At 43.4% G+C, this 24,294-nt stretch overlaps 1 protein-coding gene across 9 annotated transcripts in view; it reads left to right on the forward strand.

Moving 5' to 3' along the window:
• The first annotated feature begins 3,869 nt into the window (after positions 1-3,869).
• KIF1B (kinesin family member 1B) overlaps positions 3,870-24,294 on the forward strand; it is an 85,941-nt gene continuing 65,516 nt past the window's right edge. For 6 of the 9 annotated variants that reach the window (XM_027657993.1, XM_027657999.1, XM_027657995.1 and 3 more), the window contains exons 1-3: positions 3,870-4,101; positions 9,161-9,342; positions 23,248-23,324. In XM_027657993.1, coding sequence (XP_027513794.1) covers positions 9,237-9,342; positions 23,248-23,324 — 183 coding nt within the window. In that variant the 5' untranslated portion in view covers positions 3,870-4,101; positions 9,161-9,236. The remainder of the gene's footprint in view (positions 4,102-9,160; positions 9,343-23,247; positions 23,325-24,294) is intronic. The other 3 variants (XM_027658000.1, XM_027658001.1, XM_027658002.1) reach the window with 2 other exon arrangements.

Here is a 24,294-nt window from a genome sequence, read left to right on the forward strand (position 1 = left end):
AGAAAGAAAATCTCTTACATGTTTCACTGTCCCCTCTTTATTAAGGATTATTGAAAGAAATCTCTAGAAACATCCCAAAATTTATTCTTTCTTTGATGGAGGGCAACTGTCCACGGTGTATATTTGTATTTATTGGAGAATGATTGAATTGCTGTGGTTTCACATTATGGCTTTTTTCCTGCATGTTAATATATATTACTTTTATTGACAGACTGGGAATGTGTTGGAAAGATGGAAGAAATGCTTTCTTCTCTAATTTTCTCCAGCTATTACAAATTAGACACACCAGCACTTTTGGTGAATAAGGAGCAGTCTAATAAAATGAGAAGAGCACAAGCAGAAATAATCCAGCCTTAAATTAAAACCAGCTGGTTGCTTTAGTGTAGCCTGTACAGGGCTGGAGGTCTGCTGCTCTCTAAGAGTTCTTGGTATTTTACATTTGAAATGTTGTAACCAATATCAAAGAGGTTTGTGAATTTAAATGTTTTACCAGGGATTCTGTATGGGTAGCTGTTTTCAATAAAATGAAAATTCTATATTTTTATTTTTTGACAGGAGGAAGTAGAAATATTTACCTTTGCTGTGGGATGGATTAACCAAGACAATGCCCTTCAGAATGTGAATTTATTCTGCTGTTGTGTCAGGCTCTGACCTGAGGAGTATAAATAGCAAAGTGCATTACTGGAATGTTTTGTCTAATTATGGCACACATCTATCATTTGAAAATATGTCAATGCAGATATTGCACAAGACACAAAGGCTTGAAATAAGTGGCCCAAACAATTTTATCTGGAGAACTAGTATCGAGTATTTCAAAGGTGTGAGCTCAGACAAGAGCTTTCCCAAATTCAGCTCTCATGGGCAGAATAATGGAATGTACTTTAACAGGAGCAGCTGCAAGTGCCATTCTAGTGCTGTCCAGGCACAAAAGTGACCCAAACCCCTCTCTTTCAGTGGACATTTGAGGAACTGAAAAGCAAAGCTGATGCTGGATTAAAAATAAATCTCCCACAAAAGCCTATCTATCAGTTGTGGGACAATTCTTAGTTTAATTAATTTAATGCTACCTGCAGTTTTTTGTGATTTCTCTTCCCCATTAACATGTCATTTCCCTTCTTCAATCCAACTGTAACCTCACTACAATGCAGAGACTTTGTGTTAGAGATCACAGAAACCATCAATGGTCGAGTTACATTTGACACTGCTGTGTGTCTGCAGAATATAAATATCTGAGCTGGGAATGGCTCCTCCCAGGAATGGGTAACATTATACAAATGTTGCAAAATGGGCTTTTCTTGGAAAATTTTAATGTAAGATCTTATCACTGGTCTCTACTTGTGCTCCAGCTCCAGACTAGAAAAATTCCTGGGGCAAGTGCTGATGTTACAGCAATCCAGTTCAGCACAATTGATTCTATTATATCACAATTTATACTTATGTAAGGGCACAATTTACATCTCTGTCAACTCTCCCCTGCTGGCAGCAAGGACAGCTAATGCTGTTTAATAGCAGGATGACAACCCTGCTGTCAGCCAGCAACAGATTTACTCTACCACCCCCCAGGAGCCTTGCTCTACAGTGTAGCTCTCTTTTCCTTATCACTTAAACCTCCCCTCTTGCCTGTATTTAAACAGCTTCCCTGTTTTAGGTAGCATTTGAGTAATCAACTATATTTCTTTGTACTAATAAATGCAAGAAATTACTACTTACTTTCATTTTTCTGGAATAATAATGCTCAAGAACACTCTTCTTGGGCTGGGGGCCTTCGTTGTGTGACTTTTCTTGAAAAGGAGTAGCTTAAATTCTAGATTTAAGCACGCATGTGCTTACAGGGAATTGGATGTTTCTGCTCCTTCCAGGGTTGTGTGGTGGTGTCAGAAACATAAAAGGAGTAAGAATGGCCCCTTTCCTGCAAGGGACTTGACAAGAACTTTTCAAACAGGATTCACAAAACAATGCAGTAGAATTCCACTTAAGTACATTTTTTGATAATTCTAAATCACCCAAGGATATCTGATTTTCAAAAACGATATTGAGAAGGCCAATCTGATTAAAGTGAGCTAAAATGCCAAATTCTATAATCAAAAAGGCATCACAGCCAGTTAGAGAGATACTTGACCACCTTTATACTCTGTGCTTGAATATTTAAGAGGCATTTTCCTCGGCTCCCTTCACGGTGAGTGACCTCCCAGATGCCACACAGCACGTCCTGCCCTTTGCTGTTTCCCAACGTGTAACTTGATTTTCTCTGACTGTTTCTGGCAGATTTTTCGAGCCCCTGTGATCAAGTAACTGAATTAACGTCCTGGAGCTGTTCTGGGTGAGCCCTCCCCAAACTTGGGCATGAGACTGATGCAGGAACTGCTGTTCCTAGGAGACACTACACAAACTTTGCTGAAGGAAAATGAATCACAGTGTCTATTGCCACGGAGGGTTACAGCACACACCCAGTATTTGAACAGTTTGCAGGGGATTTTAAAACAGGTTTGGGGTTTTTTTGAGGTGTTTTTGCCTTTTTTTTTTTCCCCCAGGGAATATATAGCTGACCTAATTCTGCACGGCCCCAGCTAGAAGTTAGCACAGTTACACCACTTTAAAAACATTAAATCATCTGCTCTCTCCGTAGGTAGTATTCCAAAGTTCAAATAATGGTATTTTCTAGGACAGAGGAAAGCCACCTATTTTTGATTTGTTGGTTCTGTGGCAATATTTCCCTAAAACCCCTGTTCAGCCCTGGATTGTTTGGCTTTTGCATTTGTTGGTGTAACTGCAGATGAGGCTGGCAAGGGGAAACAGTCACTTTTCACCAAACAAAGTAACAACTCATTCTCCCAAAAATCTGAAACTTAAGGGACACAGTGTAGATTAACACAGCAAATAGCCAGGAGCCTGTGAACAAAAATAAACCTTGTTCTGAAACTACAAATCCCAGGTCCTGAATGTTCTCCACAGCTTAAATCCAATTTGTATGTGGTGATACATGAAAAATACGTAATTAAAGTATTTCATATAATGTGTTCTTTTTCAAAATGCTTAAATACTTAAGCCTATTTCTAACAGGAGAAATTATCAAAGTGCTACTGGAATGGAGGAACTTTACAGCTAATAATTGCCACAAAAATAAAAATTTACCATGAGAATATGCATGAAATTATTGCAAGTACGAGAGCTAATACAGCGCTACTGACTAAATGTAATCATTTACTTAAAAATCCATTAGGAGCTCTACAAATATAATCCAGGCTGCTCAAAAAAAAACATTTTGAAGGGGAGGGCAGGGGATAATTAATCCCTCCCCTCAGAGCTACAAGCCTTAGGCCTAGTTTAGGGCTCCAAATCCCACTGAACCACACTGAATTCGGGAGCTGGGGAATTCGCTCCCTCAGACCCCGCGTTTCTGCAGCGCCCACCCACTTCGGGCCCTCGAGCCGGGGGCGCCAACCAGCGCTCACATGACGCCGTATCCCTGCTTTTTTCAGCCACAAGTGCCCGTTTCTCCGCACATTACGCCGTATCCCTGCTTTTTTTAGCTAGAAGCGCCCGCTTCCCCTCGCACCTCTGGGAACGCCGCGCGTCACCCTCACGCGCGCAGGGACACACCGCGGCGGGGCGGTGCAGCGTCCGGGGGAGGGGCGCGGAGGGATCCGCCGGGAGGGCGGTGCCGCTGCGGTCGGGCCGTGATTGAGGCGCGGCGCTGTCAGGCTGTGATTGACAGCGCGGGGGGCGGGCTGTCGCCGGCTCCTCGCCGTACCATTGGTGGATTGCGGCGAGGTGGGCGTGGCGGAGGGCGGTGATTGGTGGAGCGGGCGGCACCCCCCCCGCGGGGCGGGCGCGCAGTCCGCGGCCCCTCAGTGCGGGAGCGGCGCTGAGGCGAGCGCGGCGCCCGTTCCTCCCGGCGCGGCTTCGCTCTCCCTCCTCCCCTTTCTCCCCTCCCTCCTTCCCTCCCTCGCCCTTCCCGCTCCCTTTCCCGGCGGCGGGGGGGGGGCGTTCTCCCGGCCTCGGTGGAGGCGACGATGGGGATGGCCGGGTTCTTGTCGCTGCGCTGCCGCGCCGGCTGCTGACCCCGCACCGCCCGCGTCTCCCGCGGACACCCCGCGCCAGGTGAGGGGGGCGCGGGGGCCGGAGCGGGGCGGGGGTGGGCGATGCCGTAATGCGGAGGGGGAGGCGGCGGGGCCGCCGTACGCAGCTGTGGGGCCCCGCGGAGGGATGGAGCGGGGAGCGGGGGAAGGGTGGATGGATGGATAGAGGGATGGATGGATGGATGCGGAGCTGTCAGGGCAGCGACGCAAGGGCGTGGGGCCCCGCTCGGCCTTGTCATCTGCCCGACGCATCTCCATCCCCCGGGACGCTTCCTTCTTTCCCTCCCTTCCCTCCCTTCCCTTTCCTTTTTTTTCCCCCGGGCGGCCGCTCCCCGGCCTTTCCCTCGGCCGATCCCTCCCGCCGTGCCGCGTTCCGCCGTCCTTTTCCCCCCCGTTTCCAGCTGGGATGAGGCGGAGGCGACAGTCGCCGGTGCAGGGAGGGGGAGGCACAGCCCTTCCTCCAGCTGGAGGTGCGGGAATGTGCAGGGCCGGTGGTTTCCAGGCCGGTTTTTTGCGGCCCTGCGAGCGGCGGGTCCGTGGCCGGGCTGGGCACGGCACAATCCCCGAGGCAGCCATGTTGGGATGATGAGCCGACAATCCCGGGAGCGCGGGGAGGCAGGAGGAGGGAGGGAGGGATGGATGGAGGGAGGGATGGATGGAAGGATGGAGGGATGGATGGATGGGTGGATGGATGGATGACAGGCCTGGCGGGTTTGGGGTCGTTGGCAGAACGCGGGTGTTCAGTTCAGGGCGGAGAATTCGCCAGCAGCGGGTGATGGATTTACAGCTGTTTTCCGGAATGGAAAAAATGCGTTCGTACCAGGTTTAAAAGGATGTTTCTCCTCACTTCCAGCGCCGCCTTAGCTCGGTTCTTTCTGCTGTTGCACAATGCGGTGTCGGTGTGTTGGTAAATAGCCATGTGTTCATGTGATCGGGTTTCGGGGCATCGCCAAGTTCTGCAGCACAGTTTGGTCTGGCATCTTCACCTGGTCCAAAGATAGCAGAGCGTGGTGTGAGTTCAGCTCAGGGATCACAGTGTCATCACTGAGCCTCAGAGCAGGACCTAAAATTGGCTTGGCTCTGGACCTCTTGTTCCTAAACCTCTGCTGCCCTGAACAGCTGTTTTGCTAACTTTCCACGTACTAATCCCCGGGCTCGGTTTATTCCTTTAGAGCTGTTGTACTGATTAAGTTAAGCGGTTTTTTTGTTTAAAAGTTAGCATGTTCTCTGGTAGGCAAACCCTGTGCAAATATGACACAGTGGCTGGTTATCTTAGATAAAAGTGATTCTTCTTCATTTGTGATATATAGTGGTTTTTTTTATTTTTATTTGAGTGTAGAGGTACAGATTCTGAACATTACAACAAACTCAAAGTGGTTGCAAAAGCAAACTTCTCTGAACATATAAATAATAATTTGACTTTAAATCCCTACTCAGCTTGTAACTTTACTTCAAAAAAAAAAAGGAAAGGCAATATGTTTGTATTTTGACATTGCATAAAAACTGGTTTGCCAAAACTTTCAAATACGTCCAAGGATCCAAGTCTTAATGTTTCTTCAAATATTTGTGTGAAAGTCCAAATCTAGTTGAGCCTGTGAAGGGTGATTGATCAACATAATTAGGTTTGTCAGCTCGAATACCAGTAAACAGACAAGATACTTAAATGATTTGTTTAATGACACACATTAATATTAAAATCTCACTGTGTGATTTGCAGGGTGGATATCTTTTAATCACAGTTTAAAATAAGTGTGAAATTAGAGTGTAGGATTTGCTTTTGTGCTGATGGAGCTCCCTAAACACCTCGAATATCATCTGCCACCTGTTTTGGAGCCAGTGGAGCATCACGTCAAAGCCTTCCCTACGCAGGCAATTCCCTGCCTGGTTCCTGATTGGATTCGTACAGACAGAACATTAAAAGAGACACAGCTCACACACTCTTTCCAAGACATTAGGGGAATGATTCATTCCAGCATGGATGGCAGCCTTCTGAGCCTGTAATGAACATTAAAAAAAAAAAAAAAAAAGCTGTCTTTTATGAATATTGTTCTTCTAAATCTGTACCACAGACTGAACTGCATATTTTGGTTTGCTCTTTTTCAAGTTGTGTCTCCACTCTGTAGTCAGCATTTTGTAGTAGGAAGTGATACTACTGGGAACTGTGAACCTCGAAAAACCAGTTGCAGTTTATTGTCTGTGGTGCTCTGTAACTTGGGCTCATTCTCCCTTATTTTATCAATCTGTACAATGAGGGCAATGCTGCCTTTATAAACCATTACAACCACTTGAAAGTTGCTGTTAAGTGGAAAAAACCCTCCAACCCCCGACAGCTTAAATGTATGGGAAGCTTGGCAAAATATAATGGTTTTGGTGAATTTTCTTATTAACGAAAATTAAACTTTGCATAGTGAATTGGTCTTCAGAACGTCTGAAATCCATGTGCAACTGCAAGTAGGCATTTTGCTCACTTCAGCTCTGAAAAACAGCAGAGTTGAGAAGAAATGAGATTTAAAATGATACCACTTTAATTTTCCATCAGCACAAAAGTTAGAGTTGGGAAAAGCTGGTGCTTGCGGAAGGCCAGCAGTTAAATTTTCATGGTGTTGTAGGTGATTTTGTGACCTGTTCTGTGAGAATTTCTTCACAGCCATGTTTCAAACAAGGCTGTCATTTAGCTGGTGCATATGGAGGCTCTGGAGGTGTGATTTTCGTGCTTTCTTATTGTGAATATGAGGTTCAGAGGTACTTGAGAACATATATTTTAAAGCAGATGATTGTTTGATTCCCACTCTCTGTTTGGCAGTTTCCTAGATGCACTGGTTATCTGCAGAAGTTCGTGCAGTGTTCTGAGGGGTAGTTCTGTGAAAACATCAGGAAAAAAGTCTTTGTGGGACTCTGCATTAAGAAGGGGAAACAATCCCTGCGTCTCATAAACAATATTATAAAAACACGTTGGTTAAAGTAAATTGTGTCACCGTGAACTTGATAAAAAAGGACATTTTGCACTCGAGTTTTGAAATTGTATTTCGGAAACAGGACGCTGAGTGGCCATGGACAGGAACATCCCTGTTTCCAGCAGCAGTGTCCAGGGTCAGCTGGATAATAGCTCTGGGTTGGGTCAGGATTAGCCCTGTCACTTGGCTTTGGTGGGAGGGCACAGGTACTTATGCAAGGGTCCTGTTAGGGAGGGAGGGCGAAAATCCACGCAGGGGATGTTCCAGAGGAAAGTTTATAATGGAGCTGCAACTTTGATACTTTGTTATACGTGAAAGGAACCTCGGAGCACAGGGGATGGAGCAGTGCTCTAAAACAGCCTGGAATCTTTGAGCACCATGGGAATTCATTCTCTGCTCTGTGTTTAGTTTTTTCAGTGAAACTTCTTAAAATTCCATCCCAACCCAAAGCTGACTGTGTGTCTGCCTCATTAATCATTGTTCTACCAGTTTGCTGTACTGCTGACTTTGAGATTCACTTGGCTTGCTCCTAAAGACATTCTTCTAGTCTGGTGAGATACCTCAGGTACCTCCTGAAATAAAGGATGCTTTAAATTACTCCTACTTGCTGGAGTAATTTAATTTCTCCCTTCACCATGTGATGGCATTAATGAAGTAATGCAATTTTATTAAAAACTTCTTGTGCTGTGTGAAGATGTGCCATAACTTGAATTAAGCACATATGAGTATTTTTACCAGCTGTAGAACTTACTTTAGAGCTGAAATGCTTCCACTTTAGATCTTCTGGTAAGTTTTGTACTTCTGTGGCACTGTGATCACAACCCTGAAGTGAGCAGTTCACTGGATATGTGGTGCATGGATAACCAGAAAAGGAGATGTCAGGACTTTCTGGGCCACATGTGATGACTTGTGCAGGGTCGAGTTCTACCCCTGGTGACTCAGGTCCCAGATAGAAGTGACTGCATTGAGCCAGAGCAAGGATTCCCCCAGCCCTGAGTCCTGTCTTCAGCAGTGGCCATAGCAGATATTTAGAATACAAGGGTAAACCAACGATGGGATTGTGTTTCCTCACTGGAGTCTTCCAGGTTGTGAGTGTCTGTGCCATGGGGGCTTTCCTAGCCAAGGGGAGCAGCTTTCTAGTAGGCCTTGATGACTTTCTCTGAATCTACCTTCCTGTGTTTTTGAGGCAGTTTCACTTTAGTAATCACAACATCCTGTGACAATAAGTGAAACTTCTGAATTGTTGACTGACTGAAAAACTTTCTTCTGATGGAAGAGGCTGGTCGAGGAAAATACAACCAAATCAATCTTTATTAACCCTGTGTTCGAATGGTTCTGGGCCTTAAAGTTTGAGTAGTGGGTATCAGGGATAGTTTCTTGCCAACCAAAGTGCTCCATCATTTGGATGTGGTGGGATTAGAACAAGGATTTTGATAATGAAGATGAATTTAATGGTGGACATTTGGCTGAAGATGGAGAGTAATATTTACCCCGAAGGCAATAATTCTTGATTCCTCTTCTCCCTTATAGCCTGTCCTTTAATCAGTAGATAGACAAGTAGTTGTTGAGTTATTTCCTTTGAGAAGAGGACTTTCCCAGGACTGCAAAGGGTTCTTTAAGGGTACACCCTTTTCTCTGGAGTCATGGGCACTGAAAGGCAGTGTGATATGGCCCATGACTCTTGTGGCAGGTTTAATGTTGTTGCTAATGCACTGGGCAGCCAGGGAACCTGGGTATGGGGTATATGGTCCCTGCCTCCTGCTGAAATCTAAGTAGCTGTGTCTTTACTGCTAAAATTATCTTTGTTAGGTTAAGCCTCACATATGTTGCAACCAGATCTTTATTTTGGTGTTGGCATCCCTACTTTCTGGGAAGAAAACCAAGTATTGAAAACAAATATTTGTACACTTGAAAAGAACTGCCTCAGGTGGCAGAAACTTTTGACTTGGGGGGGACAGTGAGGAGGTGCTGATGGTTGTGTTTCCAGTTCTGGCTTTGAGGTGACACCTTTTGGGGGGGCTCAGGGAGGGCGATCGCGGAGCAGAAACTGAAGTTACCAAATGACTTTTTTAATCGACATCTCGAATGCGACAGCTGTAAACAACTAAATGATGTTTTTCTCCCTAGAAAACACCACCAAGAAGGATAACTTGAAAGGCTGTTGCCCACTTTCAGTCCCCTGACTGTTCCTCAAGCAGCCAGGATGTCGGGGGCCTCGGTGAAGGTGGCTGTCCGGGTGCGGCCCTTCAACTCCCGGGAAACCAGCAAGGAGTCCAAATGTATCATCCAGATGCAAGGCAATTCAACCAGTAAGTTTGTTTAAATCTTCTAAGGGAGTCTTTCTTTCTCCCCACATTTCCTGCGTGATTCTTTTCTGTCAGGCTGAGTGCTGTGGGCATTGTATCAGCTGGAGTTAATCTTTTGGGGATTCTGCTTTTCTGAGGTTGCCATTACAAATTGGATTGTCTCTGAATTTGACTAGGAAGTCTAAATCGTGAATATCTTGATTTTGATGCTGTTATTTATGGTGTTTGCTCGTGGTGAGCTGGAAATTCTACAGAAATATTAGAATACTGAAGTGAAAACCTTTTTGTTGACTTCAGTGTGTGGGAATATCATGTGGACTGACAGATACAGGGACACATTGCAGAGCACCACATGATAATTGTGGTATAAGTCCTGCTTGGGTCTGGTGCTTTAGTTCTTGGTGTGCTTATTCTGCAGTCTGTGCCTTTGATTATGAACATAATTTGGGTGAGAAAGCTGAGGGGAGAAGGATATCAAGTTTTATGCTTTCCAGAGTAGGTGTCTAAATGACAGCAAAATAACAGACTACAGAAACTCATCTTCTTTCCCAACCAATTAGAAGTGTCAGGCTTCTTAAATAATTATTGTGGGTCTAATTTGGAGGGGAAGACTGTTCTGTGGGAAACTGAGTACGGGCACACCTGTTTTGTTGTTTGGTTGGTTGTATTTACATAGCTGAAGTCAGGGCAGTATTGACAGCATTTACTGTTCCTCATGTGCAGCCCAACAGCTCTGCCTCTCTACTGCTCTTCTTGGGGGAGTTTGTCATTGTTGGGTAATCAAGTAGAGTCATCTTGTCTGCAGCTGTAGGAAGCAGCACTCCAAGAGCACTGAGTTATTTTGCTGTCTGATTACTGGAGTATTTACTCCTGCCTGGTAAACACAAAGGAGGTTTCACACAGGCCTCTCCCTGTTTTTTTAGCCAAGGTTGTACCTCAGCCTCCTTCTGCCATGGCATTTTAAGTCCTGGTTCTGGTCACTTAAATTATATACAGTGTTTATGATTTCATTGGAAAACAGGTGTCAGACAGAAGACAGCTTGTTTTTTAGTGCAGTAAACTCTTATCTTCAGACCTTATGTGAAATACTACCTGAAGAAACCTTTTTGGGGCTGGATTTCAGAGTTTGGTTGTAAGATAGGGGTGGGAGGGGGATGTTTGAAGTCACCTCACATTGACCAGGTGCTTGTATCCCATGACTGGATCCCAGTGTGGAATGGGAGACCTGCAGACTCCATCAGAGGCCATTTGTTATGGAAATGCCCCCAGCTCTGGGCTCCAGCAGCACCTCTGTAAGAGCTTTTCTTGCTGCAGTCATCACAGCAATCATTTTAGGTGCTTGAGGTGTTTGAATTCCAGGAGCCTGTGGAAACACCTTGTTTGTGGTGGAACAACAAGGGTGACAAGTCAGTCTCTGGCAATTTGTTTGTCTGAGTTTGAGATGTGGCATAGACCAAAGACACTGGTTCTGCTTCTGGATCCTAGAGCTGCACCACAATGACACATTTCCAGGGAAATGCATCAGCTTTCAAAAGGAGAAAAGTACTTCCTGATTTACCTAGTTGGCAGTTTCTTTGCAGTTTTGGATCTGTTTTGGGCTCTGGGAATGTTCTGATCTGCAGCCTGTTTGAGCCCTGTGGCTGTGACACAGACTGGCTGATGTGACAGATGGTCAGGTTGAAGTCACTGGAGCCATTACAGGCTGTGGGAAAGGAATCACCAATTGCAATAGTTACACCTTGTTGCAGTCTGGGGGATATTTTTTACCTGTATCTCCCTCTTAGAGGAGAAACCCAAGAAAGCACTAGACAGAGGAGTAGTTTAAACAGAAGAGGATTGTATAATAAAGGATGTCAATAAGGCATTGTTTGGTGGGGAAAAAAAACCTGAGCAGAAATCTTTGCTTCAAAGATTTCTTCCCAACAAAGTTGTCTGACACATGTAACTTCAAGCTGAAGTTCTTCTGGTAAGCTTTTGGGCTACGTGGAAGATTTGGGGGCACAAGTGCTGTTGCTATTTCTGCCAAAAATTCATTTTCACGGTCCTCAGTTTTTTGCAGCCTCACAGTTGTGTTGTTGAACTCCTCATGATTAAGGTCTGAACTTGTTGACCAAAAGCTGAGCACATAAAGGGACATCAGTGTATCTGAGACTCATATCTGATGAAGCAATTTGAAAATATAGGGAATTCAGTAGTAATTGTAGACTGGGTTCCTGCTTCATACCTTCGGATGTGCTGACAAAATGATGGAGGCTCAGATATCTTGCCCCTGAAAGGGTTATTTTGTCATTTGGGCACTAATCAAGTTGACAGGAGGCAAATCTGAGAGGCTGGTGGTATGCTGAGTAGTGACTATTTTAGGCCTCCAAGGCTGTTAAAGTTCCCTTATCTTGGAATTAAAGCCTAATGGACTATTGTGATAGGGGATTGATGGGGCACTGTGAAGTCTGATAGCTAAGAAGGGATTTTGGCTGTTACTTGAACTTTAATTCTGTGGGTATTGACTGGCCAAGCTATTCTACAAATCCTTTGTGGGTCCTGAGTTTCAACTTTGTCCAAGTCTGAGTTTTGTAAATGTGTTGGCAGAGACCAAAGCATTGGAGTGAAACTGAGGCAAAGTGCTCAGGATTTTGTTCAGGAAACAGTACAAAGATACAGATAATGAAATGTGTCACAGGTGTTCTCTATTCATACATCATTTTTAAATAAAAAGAGTGGTTTTTGACACCCATAATAACAAAGTGTGTTCTTGAAGTCAGAATGCCACGGGGGTTGTTGCCTGACATGCTGCTTTTGTTTGGCAGTTTTTGTGTGAGTTTGGCTGTTTACAGCTTTTGGGCTTGCCTGTCATTCACGGTGTTCTTGCCAGCAAAGCAAAACATCCTCCTGGCTCAGAAAGCTTACACTCACTTTTGTTACACAGCTTAACTTTGCCTTAGAAGCAAAACAACACGATTTTGTTGTGGGCTCCTACAGAATTTACTTGTTATCCTGTCCACCTCTAATGGTATTTCCTCGTAGGAGATCAAGGCTTTTAGTCAACAGCTCCATCTTTATCATTTCCAGTGTTTAAAAATGACAGTGGAGCTGAATACAGTTCTATACATGTCTTAATCTCAGAAAAAGAGAGTTCTTACAAAGGCTTTTAACCCATAATGTTTAAGGACACTGCCTGGGAGCAATTGGGACTTCTCTTTTTCTGCTGGAAGGAGGCAAAATATGGCAATTTTGAAACCAGTACTTGAAACACAATATTTGTCTACTCTTCCAACGTGACAAAAGTAATGTTTTTTCCCCTCTGTGGTTGCAAAGGCATTGATCTGTAATGCAGCACCTTGCACCCAGAGAGTTGCCAGTCTTTATGGTTCAAAATCCGTGTTGCAAAGCTGAGATTGTGCAGCCCAGCTGGAGTCACATGTGCTGACTGCATTTAGGGGCTGGAATTTGGCAGGAGGCCTGTGCTGCTCAGATCAGATCTAATTGCAGATGGGATCCCTTGGAATGATACTGCCAGGAGTTCTTCAGTGGACATGGGAGAAGTGGGGGTGGCAGAAGAGAAGCTAATGGAGGAATTCTCAAAGACAGGAGAAATTAGAAGCTGCAAAATTCTGCTATTTAAGTTAAACTGGGAATGCAAAATACTTTCCAAAGAAGAGGTAATGCCACCATCAAATTAGTGACTAAAAAACTGTATCAAAACAGTAACTGAGTGGGATTAGTTTAAGAAAAGGCCATTTTTTTTTATAATTATCACTTAGAAACCACCTTAGGAAACATAAGGTTTATTTTCAAAAGTACCTGCTCTGCAAATGGATTCAGTTGACTGAAATGCTTTGTTTTCATTTGGGGTTCTGTTCTGAGAGGATGTTCTTTAAATTACTGAATAGGTGATTTATCTTGGCCAAACACCCGTGTAGCTTTTTAAAATTAATAGTTCAAGAATAGTGTGGTTTAGAATCATGGTTTTCAGCAGGAATGTTTTGTCTTTAACTCCTGCTTTTTGCCATTTTTCTTGAGAATGATTTCCACCAATGCACCTTCCCCACAACATATTAATTACTTATTGCCTGTCCAGTTAATTAATTGCTGTTTTTGTGGTGAGTGGGAGAAAGATTCTGCTGTGTAATAGTTGGGGTGAAAGCTGAGCTACAGATCTGGGAGTGTTTTGTGTGTCAGTAGTTCTCCTGCTCATTCCTGTTGGGCTTTTCAAACTTAACAAATATAAACAAGGTTGGCAGCTGCTGCCTTGGGTTATTGAGCTGAAAAGCGAAGCTGTTCTGTGCCTAAAGACTCCCTGAGTATTGTGCTTTTTCTGGCTTGTTTTTTGTTTGTTTGAGGGTTTGATTTTTGGGTGTTGTTTTTTTTTTTTTTTTGGTGTGTGGAAGTGTTTTGATAATCCTGTCTGTAAATAAATAATGCATCAATAAAAACAAATGAAGCCGAGGCTCAAGGCAGTAACTACAAGATGGCATTTAGCTATTAATCATACTAGCAGAGAGCCCAGCTAGCTGCTGCTTTTAAAAAGCTAATAAGTATGTAAAAAACTAAACTAATGAAGCAGGGAAATAAGGAAGTGTCCTACTTGGAATATGTCCTATGCAATTGATGTTACATTAAATGTGCATGAATGAATAGATGAATGAAAATAGGTTTTAGCATCTTGTGTGTGCCAGTGAGGGAATAAAGCAAATTTCTCAAACTATAGTTCATGTGAGATTATTGTATTTTCTGGTTTGCCATAAACCATATTAGTGCAGAAATGCACCTGCCCAGTCCAGGTTCTCTTGGAAGGAGGGAGTGCAGCTGGATCCTTGGGTTAGGATGGCAAATGAGCAGTTTGGATTTTCACTCAGCAATAGTCTCTGCGTGCCAGGAATGCTGGAAGGTTCTTTTGTGGCTGCTGAAGGTGCTGGATGTTTAATAAAAGTGGGCCCAGTGGAGTGGTCCCATCTGCCAGCAACAATAGCCCCAGCTGCTGCTGTGGACATATGGCAGCCAGGTTCTCCTCCAGGCATCCTTGGCATCAGAGAAACTTGGGAAGGCATTTTGGAATTCATTTGGAGAGTTTGAAGGGGAAAAAAAAAATATTATTTTGTAAAAGGGTTGGTTTATTTTTTTCTTCCTGAGGTTTATAAACCTCTGGTTTAAACTTGAATGCTTAAATAAATAAAATATTAATAGAGAAACATCTAAGTTAATTTTCTGTTTGGTTTTTTTTTTTATTTCCTTTTAAGATGTGTCCTGCTTTATGCAATTATTCTGGAGCAAATTAAAAATGCATGGGAAAGCAGGACCAGACTTAAAAGGCTTTTGATTTATTGCATGTTTGTCTAAACCAGTGGTATTTGAAATATAATACAAAAGTCAAAACTATTGAAAGGTTTATAGAGCAAGGTAACCTCATCAGTAATTCAGCCAGTTCTTTATTGGTCTGCATTGACAGGCAATATTGATAAATTTTGCCTTTCTCATTGTTTAAAAAGCAGTAACCTCTTTCAGAAAAGCTTTATCCTAAGGGGAAAAAAATATGGTTTGCTGGTATTTTTCTTTCTGGTCTGATTTTTAACTCTTTTCTTAAAGAGGCACTGAATGAAAAAGAATACTTGGGGGGGGTGCCTTGAGGAAAATAAGAACTTTGAGGGTTTTTCTCTAAGCAGAGTTTGGATAGTTTCATGGAAGAACTTGTCTCATGGAAATAATATTTAGTCTAAATTACTGATGAAAAAAGTCCTTATAAGAAACTTATTTATGACTGAGTACATGTAGAAAGTAAAGTGATGGGACAAAATTTTACTGATTTTTGACCAAGGTGGACGAGCCACCTTCACTTAACCTGGAAAAGGAACATATATAAATTTTATGTGTTAGAAAAATAGCATGGGCTACTGAGGTAGGAAAAGTGAGCAAAAGAGCTCATTGTAGTTGTCTTACCTAACAAACTTACTGGTTTTCTCTCCTGATGAGACATTTTCAATGAAAGTACAGAATAGGTGGGATGATTAATTTTCATAGATTTCAGTCTTGACTCTAAATCTGTCTTCTGAAAATAGTATTTTTAGGTATCTCAAAAAATAAGCATCCCCCATTTCTGATGACTCGTGCCTGCCAAGAAAGCTTTGGTTCTTAAAGCATTCAGCTTTTTTTTTCTTTCTTTTAAGTATTTCTAGTGTTTTTCACTTGTGTCTTGCACGGTGAGGTTGTCTCAGGCAAATAAACAGCAATGCAGGAATGTCACTTAACCCTTACCCTGATTTTTCTGGTTTGTAAATCCTTGTAAGTGGTGCAACCTAAATGAATACCTGTCCAATATGATAATAGTGCCCTGCTTTCATGGTGGGTGTGTTATCAAAACAGGCTGTTTATGGGGAGATAAAGTGTGTCAGGTGGAGGATGCATGAATGGTCTTGTGGTTGAGGTTTGAAAGACAAGTCAAAGAGGTCACAATAGCAGAGGTTGCCCAAACTCTTGTAGTGACTGTGCTGTTCCCAATGTGAGCATTAGAGCTCTCTGTGTTTTGCAGCATTAGGGATTTCTGTGGCTTGTCTTAGTCACTGTCTCTGAATGCCCTGCAATGTGGACAGCTCATGTGTTTTGCTACAAGTCCTGAATATTTCTTTGGAGAAGAAATAAAAATGTGGAATTTCTTAAGTGCTTGGTTTGCCTTCTAAAGCCTTTCTCGTGATGGTATAAAAATAGCTTGAAGTGTTAATTCAGCTCTGTTAAAAAAAAAAAAAAAAAAAGAAAAATTTATTTTGGAAGATGACTTTGGGGAGATGGGGGAAGATGAACATTTAATGATCTTTAAATGTTAGAGATGCAAATACTGGGCCTGGAGCAAGACTGTGGGATGACTGGGATGTTCCAGCTGATGTTAAGTGCAGTTGGACTACATTATGTTTGGAGTTAGTATGGAAGCATAGCAGAGGGATAATGTTGCTGATGAACCTGAACAGTTGTGTCAGTGGTGAGTTCACTGTGAGATGCTGCCCCTTCAGAGCTGGTGCCACCGAGTCAGGACTAGGCCTTCAGAGGGGATTCCTTTCATCAGATACTTAAATAACCTGCCACCTTTGAGCATGCAAGTGGAAGTGAAGAGAATGCAAATTGTTAATGGGAAGCACTTTAGGAACTGGATATTTTTGCTACACAAATCTTTTTAGATGTGGTCTTAACTGACTGAACTGAAATGCGTAAGGACTGATTCCCCAGGATTCCAGTGCTCCGTGGTGTTCTCTTAATGTGGTGCTGCCTTGTGTCTGAAGGTCAAAGTGGTCTTTGGAGAGGCCTTGGCTCTTGGAGAGATGTCAAACCAAAGCAGGGGGTGAAGGGAGATGTTGTTTTACCTGCCCTGAAGCAGCAAATGTGAGCACAGAATTCAACCCGAGCGCTCGCCCGGCTCCACGGCCCCGCTGTGCTCCTTCTGCAGGGGCACATTCCCAGGTAACCCGGGCAGTGGAAGCTCTGGAATGGTTTTGGGTCAACTCTGCAGCGAAGGGAGAACAGTGTGGCTGGAGTGGCTCCTGCCTGGTGCAGAGCCTGCTGGCATCTCCAAGAACACCAGCTGTAGGGGTGGTATTTATAGCTCTGGGATCTGCAGGAGCAGCTGAGGATGAGAGCGGCTTTTCCAGCAGCTTCTGTGAGCGAGCGTTTGCCCCGGTGCTGCTGAGCCCCAGGCCCTCCCCCAGCCAACCTTTCTCCCAGTACAGGGCTGAAATTCCACAGTGGGGAGAGAATCCGGTTGAATTCCAAATGAGCTGTTCTTAGCTTCTGCTTGGTTTCCTTCCCTTTTAATGATTTGAAAAATGCAAACAATGCTTTGAAAAGGCAGCGCTGCTTCGCGGGGCTGGAAGTGTCCATTTCCCTTCATTTATCTCTTGTAATAACAGCCCCAAAGTCTGTCCTATAAAAGCACTCTGGCCATAGATCTGATTGCAGCGTGTGCCCAGGGAAGGAGCCTGTGTTAAACGTGTCTTTGTGGTGTTATCCACGTTCCAGCAAATAAAGAATGCCTGCTCCACCCTGCTCTCCGTAAGGAACATGTTCCCATTGTTGTCATTCCAGTCTACAGATGGCGCAGAGATATTTTCCAGACCCGTGTTTTTTTAAGAGACCGTGTATTTAGTGTGAGTTTGGTCTTGTGGGGTCAGTTCTGAAAGCCCCATATTTTTTATATTGGTTGAATTGTTTATTCAGGCGTCATCAAATAAAACAACTGCTTATATTGATTCAAGTAGAGTTTGGAGAGTTCAATAGAGTTTGAATTCAGAAATGAATTATTGGGTATTTATTTCCCCAGAAGTTCTGTCTAGACCAGCATGTGGTTTTTTTTAAAATTTCTGCCTATTCCTTTAGTAATGATGGCAGGACATTGCCTTTCTTGCTACCTGTTATCTCTGGGTGTTGGCATTTGCTGGGAATGTGTGTTTGGGGTGGGTTGATGCTGCCACAGAGGGAATAGTTGAGGCTGGTGTGAAGCCTCTTTTCCTGAGATGAAATCTAATTTTATTTCACATGTAGAAATTGCAGAGGCTTTGTGCCCTCAGCACTGCCAGATGTGGGAGCAGTGTGGGAATGGCAAAGGTACACAACAAAGCAGGGCTGTGTTGCACAAATCCGGGAAGGTCGGTTTTTCCAGTTCCATGCCTGACTCCCATCATAATTGAGTTCTATTTCTGATTGGCAATTGATTGTTTAGGTTTTTTAATTTAAAAAATCAGTCTGTCTGTCTCCTCCCCCCCCCCCCCCCCCTTCCCAGCACAGACTGTGTACCAGCTAATCCCAGGATTTAGCCCAAGTTAATTCTGTCTGCTGGTGTTTATGTGAAGGGCAGACTGCAGTAGGCAGTTCTCCTGGAGCTGCCCAGGGTGACTAATGCCTGGCATGCCTGATGGCAGAGTGCCCTGCAATATGACTCTGGGCACTGGCAGGGGAGGAGCTGGGCAGTCAAGTGACTTGACTTTAAATGCACTGAGGGATAAGAGAATAATTTCAACTCTTGCCTCTTGAGTGCTTTGTCTCTCTGTTCCAAGAGCTTGTTAGAAGGAATTGCGTGGATCCCCAGATCCTGGGCTGCAGATAATTCCCAATCTGCCAAATTTGTGAATGCTGAGGAGCAGAACTGACTGGGATGAAAGCAGATCAGGCTTGGACTGCGAATTCAGTGTCATAATCTGATAGGAGTTTGGAGTGGTTAAGAAGCACTTTTAGTCATTCTTTGTGCCTGCAAAAATATTTATGTGGCTGAGTAGATGGGAATGGAATGAGGGGGCTGATCTTGGCTAAGTTTCCTTGCTTTTGTGGTTTTTTTTTTTCCTCCTCTCTGTAGGCTTCCCACTGTCTGTTTACTTGGTTAGTTTTAATGGAGGATGGAAGTGTTAAGTCCAGAAATGAAGGCTTGAAGTGGGAATGTGTTTGTGTGTGTGTTTAGGAAGGGGTGAGAAGACAGAGATTGCTGCTTCCAGTTGGAAATACCCTGGAAGACTTTAACTTTGCATCAGCTCTCAGTTGTGCTCCACACTCTGGTTATAATTGTAAAATAAAGTGCATATTTGACCTGTGCTTTTTGAATTTCAGCTTCAGAAAATCCAGATTGGATTCTAAGGCAAAAAATGTCAATGTCCAAAATGACAATAGGAATGCAAACTAATACATATTACAAAATATATGGGTACTGTTTCAGTGGTGAAGTGGTTCTTCAAGGATTGCTACAGTTTTTGCTAAAGTTGAAAACCAGAGGTGAATTTGAGCTCATAGACTGGAAAGGTTGAAAATGTCTGTTATTTTTGTGCTAGCTGATAAAGCAGATGGTGGATGGTATATAAAATGTTAATTAAGGAACAAGTGGGATGGACTGTAGCAGTAAAAATGCCAAGAAATGGAGTTGCCTGTTTAAGTTAAAATCCAAATGCTTTGTGGAGCTTGCTCTATTACTGTTGGTATAGCACATCTAAAATTATAATTTTCATTGATTGTGCTCCTGCTTTCTCCTTTTATGAGGCTGTGCTGCTCCTCCTATGTACTTGTCCTGTACAAGGACTAATTAGTAAAACTATTTGGATCTTATGCTGAAAAAATTTAGATTATTTGGTGTGAAGAAATTTGTTTTAAAACAGTTCATTTCCTCACCATTGGGTCAGTGAGATATAAAACTCACATTTGTAGTTACAGGTATCAAAACCCCACCAAACTTAAACAGCTGAAGAGCTAAAAAGAAGTGTTTAAGTTGTTTGAGCTCCAGAGAATATGTAGATTACTGTTGTTTAAAGGAACTTTAGATGACATGAAGCAGCTCTGCAAGGCTTCCTGTATAACTGTAAGGAGAAAGAAGCTTTTAAAATACAAGCTGTGTCTCTGGGTGGGGATGGCAGTGGGTATTAAATCAGCTGCTTTTCACACAGGGTGCTTTTATTTCTGCCAATTTATGACATGTAATTACTTTGTCTATTTGCTTACAAAAGAGATTTTAAATATTATGTCTTAAGATGAAGCTTAGTATTCAAAATTTCCCGAAATTCATAATTCAAATAAAGAGAAGGAATACTATGGGCGTTTATCTCCCTCAACCAATGATTTGATATTTCGAAACTGTGAACATTCCCTTGCCTTTTTCTTGGCCTTCCATTCCAAAAGTAAATGATGGACATGAACCCACCCTGTGTTTGCTGCTCTGATCCTGGGAGAGGTTTTAGGCCCTGCAGGAGGAAAAGAGGATCTCCAGCTTGTTCCATCCTTCCCACACTGGGGCCATGCGTTGTCGTTGCAGTAGCAGTGCTACAGGAGACAGGGATTTTAGGAAATATCCCTTCCAGTTTCTGTTTGGGGCAGCAAACTTAACTTGTGGAAAACTACAAGGTTCCCCATGACCTAAGAAGTTGGCTCTTGGTGAAGGAAGGGGCCTGCAAGAGGGATTGAGTTTCCCAGGGACTGGCTAACTCCGACACCCCGGGCTGCTCCGGTGCCACGCTGCTGGCAATTATAGCTGCAGCACAAAGCTTCAGTGTCAGTTTGCAAACACAAGAGTTAATTGCCACATTGGACCTTTGGAATAGCAGATAAACAAATTTATTCTGTAAGATAAAAAGGCCATTAATGTGTTCCTGCTGTGATCCGCTGCCTTATTGCCTTCCTCATTTCCTGGGGCTCTGTAATTAAACCATTAGTGTGAGGACCATGCAGGGAGGCTGCTGTGGGGAGAGGAGATACAGGACGACCTATTTCATCATTCACTCATACAAATCACCTCAGCCTTGCTGCTTTCAAAACCAAACAAAGTAGCTGAAAAGCTTTTACTGTTCTTGTGGATATTAAAGACAGTGGAAACACTCCTGTTCCTCTTTTATTTCTGTTTGTTTCCTTGTTCAGCTGAAAACACAGTGTGCTGAGAAACATAGTACATATAATCAGTGTTGCTGACTCAGTCTTAATTTCTGCAGCATCATTTCAATTTACTTTTTTCCTTCCCCAATTTGGCATATGAACTTTTAGGACAAAGCTTACCTGTACTATAAGAAGCCTTTTAATTTCTTCAGCGATACAGATTTCAGGGATTTTCTCGTCCCTCCGAAGGAGATGCTTGGTGCAAAAGACACCTTCAGGTTGGATCAGTTACTTCACTTGGAATTCCTGGTTTCTGAGCTGCCTCACCATCTTCTTCCAGGGGTTTTATCTCACACTGTTGCATCCCTGAGCACTTGGTTTCAAACACAGACCACAGCAGACATCACTGATGTTGGCAGCACCCACTTGGTGCTCCGTGTCCCAAATGAAGAGGGTTTTAGTCCAGCTGAAAGCTGCTGAGGTCATACTCTCATATCTTCTCCCTCAGTCAGCTCTGCTGGATTCATTTGTAGACTGGGAATTCTGTGAAACCAGTGGTTCTGAAAGTGGAGGATGTAACTGTGTGCAGGAAAGAGGAATGGGGGATAAATAGGCTCCAGGCTTGGTTCAGGAGCTGAGTGACAAGGCTGTGGCTGGATCCCAGTGCTGAGGGACAGCGTGCAGAGTTCCTGGCAGCAGGGAGCTTTGCTCTGGCCCATTCCTGCTGCAGTGGAAGGGTTTGGCCAGGCAGCTGCATTCCCAACCTCTGACAGAGCTGCTTTCTTGCAGTTAAACTCCCTTTCCTGATACACTTCTCAAGATATGCTTTGCAAAAACATACATCCTAGAAAGTGGTTTTCAAAACAGCGAGCTGGATGTGGAGCTTGGCATGGAGAGCTGAGGAGAGCCTGTCTAAGAAAATAACAACAACAATAATAATAAATAATGATTTAAAAAAAATGGGACAGAGTGGAATGACTTGCATAAGTGACAGAGCCTGAACTTTACTCTTCACAAATGTGATGGATCAAATTTAAGCTGAAAGCAAGTAGGGTGAAGTAATGGCAAGCTTGTAGTGCCTTTGCAGACATTAATTGGAGATTGATTTTTATTTGTACTGCTTTTTTTGGGTAGGAACTTCCAGGTACAAAGCATTGCCTCTTCCTTACCTTTCAGAGCTTCACGTGAAATGTGAAATGAGAAGTTGAACAGCAGCAGTCTGGAACACACTGCAAGGAGAGAACTGATTTAACTTTGGGGCAGGGAAGTTGTCTTGTGGGCTTTGTTTTTTGTTCTCTTTGGAGAATTTTGTGAGCTGTAGCTGCGCTACTGTTTGGGCAAAGCCAATAAAGGGAAGTTCCAGCCATATATGATCTCTTGGGTTACAGTCTGTTCTGTGGTGGTGCCCATGTTGCTACCCAAAGCCACAGGCATTTTTGCAAATTGATACTGTGCTGGTGCAAATGATTCATTGGCTTTGCCTGTCTGTCAGCTTTTTAAAGGCAAGAATGTCAGCACAAGGTGCATCCAAGTGAAACGGCCACGAGAAATAGAGTAGCAACTGTTGCTATTTGCAGTCCAGACAGTGATCTTTTCTCCACACTGTAATTTTGGACAACAGCCCTGCTCAGGGACACAGCATCTGGTAGAGGAGTGATTTGATTTTAATGGGGGTTCTGTAACCATGTTTTCAGAGACTTGGGTGAAACAAGATGATAAGTTCGTGTTTGGAATGGTAAGAGATGTGGGCGAGGGAATTTTTGTTTATCAACAAATGGGGGCAAGCCCCCATTTCTCAAAGAAAAACCAAACTGACATGAATATATGAGGAATAAGCATCTTCTGTTTAGGGTGAGTGGTATCAGGATGTAAATCCTCCCCAGGAAGGCTGCTGACACCTTTGCATGGCTTCTTTCTTTGTGGACTTCGTTTGCACTTGTCATAATTGGTGTCTCATCCCCAAAGGCAGATTGCTGTGTTAGGTGCCAGGTGGGTGTGTGTAAATCTAAGGTGGTTTATCTAATTTTGGCACCCTCAGGACTGGGCCTTTTTACAGTCCTTACACAGACGGTGTTGAAAGCAGCTGCTGGAAATAACAGATTTAAGTATTTCCAGCACTGTAGTACCCAAAAGAAGGAAGCAGTAGAGATTCACTTCTCCAGCAAGGGCTGTGCTTATAAATTATTAGAATACAGAGACTACAGACATTAAAATGACAGCTGGATCCATTGTTACTCCCCTCCAGGCAAAGGTTATAGGAAGGTGTTTTGTAGCTGGGAAGGAAAAAACACCAAAACACCAAACCCACCCACCTAAAGGTGCCTGACAAAGCTTTCATTAATTGTGGAGAATACAGAGAATTTTGTTTAGCAACAACATATTCCTTTTAGGAGGTTTTTTTCTTGACTTACTTGAAATAAGGCCTACAGAAATCCAGTGTGAGGAAGCTGTGAGTCTTTCACTTCAACCTTCTTACTCCTGTGCAGTGAGACAACTCTGAATACTCAGAATCACAGACTGTGGGTCAGCAAGCTCATTAATTGTGCCCCTAAATGTCAAGTTAACTAAGAGTTTGAATTTTATTTCCTGTAGGTATTATCAACCCAAAGAACCCTAAGGAAGCACCAAAGTCCTTCAGCTTTGACTACTCTTATTGGTCCCACACATCGGTGAGTGCTTTTCCAAGAAAACCTGGTTTTGCTGTTGTTTGGTGTGACTTAACTGCATTCCCTCTGATCAAGGCACCCCTGTCAGATGTTTCTGCACTCTCTCACCCACATTCAGGTTAAAAGCTTGTGACTGTGTGTTGTGTTGCCCTCTCTGGGGAGAGCAGAAAGCTACAACAAGTTGTAAATATTTGAAAGATTGTGTGAGCCGCAGTTAATTCAGTTGTCCTCTCAGACAAGTGACAGTTGCTCGAGTTCTTACAGCTCGAGGAGGGATGTTGTCTGTGTTCCCTTGGCATATCTGAAGAGGCAGTGTGGTGATCCATGTTTTCAGTAGCTGCAAAAGCAATAAATTCTCATCTGGCTCCTCTGCCCCACCCTCCTGTGAATCGGTGCTCAGCTCTCGCTGACTTCCAGTAATTGTTCTCCAGCAGAACTCTGTTGTTCTGCCACCTACTCCTCCCCTGCACTGTTTTCTAAAAGATATATAAAGAAGGGATAATACATTTCTCTGGGATTAATTTTAGTAACTCGTGTGGTGAAATAAGACTTAATGTTTCTGAGCAAATCTGTGGCCAACAAGATTGTTTTCAAGACAAAAACCCCTCACCTCCCTTACTGCTCCCTTAGAGCAGCCCTGTGAGTTGATTACAGACCAGTCACAGGAACACTGTGAACATAATGCCTGAAAATAAGCAGATAAACAGCATCAGGGAACAGAGGAGGTCTGATAAAATCTTGATCCCAACATTAGAATGTTAACACAGCTAAATTTGTCCTGATTTCAGGAGCAGGTAATGTTCAAATCCAACATTTCAGGAAGCAAGAGAATGCCAGATTTAGAGTAAGATATCCCCACAAACAATGCAGTGACATGGTCATTGTCATTCTTCTCCAGCTTGTGCTGCCTTGGGAAAAAGCTGTGTGTAAAAATGGGCTAATTTACCTCTTGCTGAGGGATTGACCCACAAGA

This window comes from Corapipo altera, unplaced genomic scaffold (assembly GCF_003945725.1).
Source record: "Corapipo altera isolate COAL_440 unplaced genomic scaffold, ASM394572v1 301, whole genome shotgun sequence".
NCBI lineage: Eukaryota > Metazoa > Chordata > Aves > Passeriformes > Pipridae > Corapipo > Corapipo altera.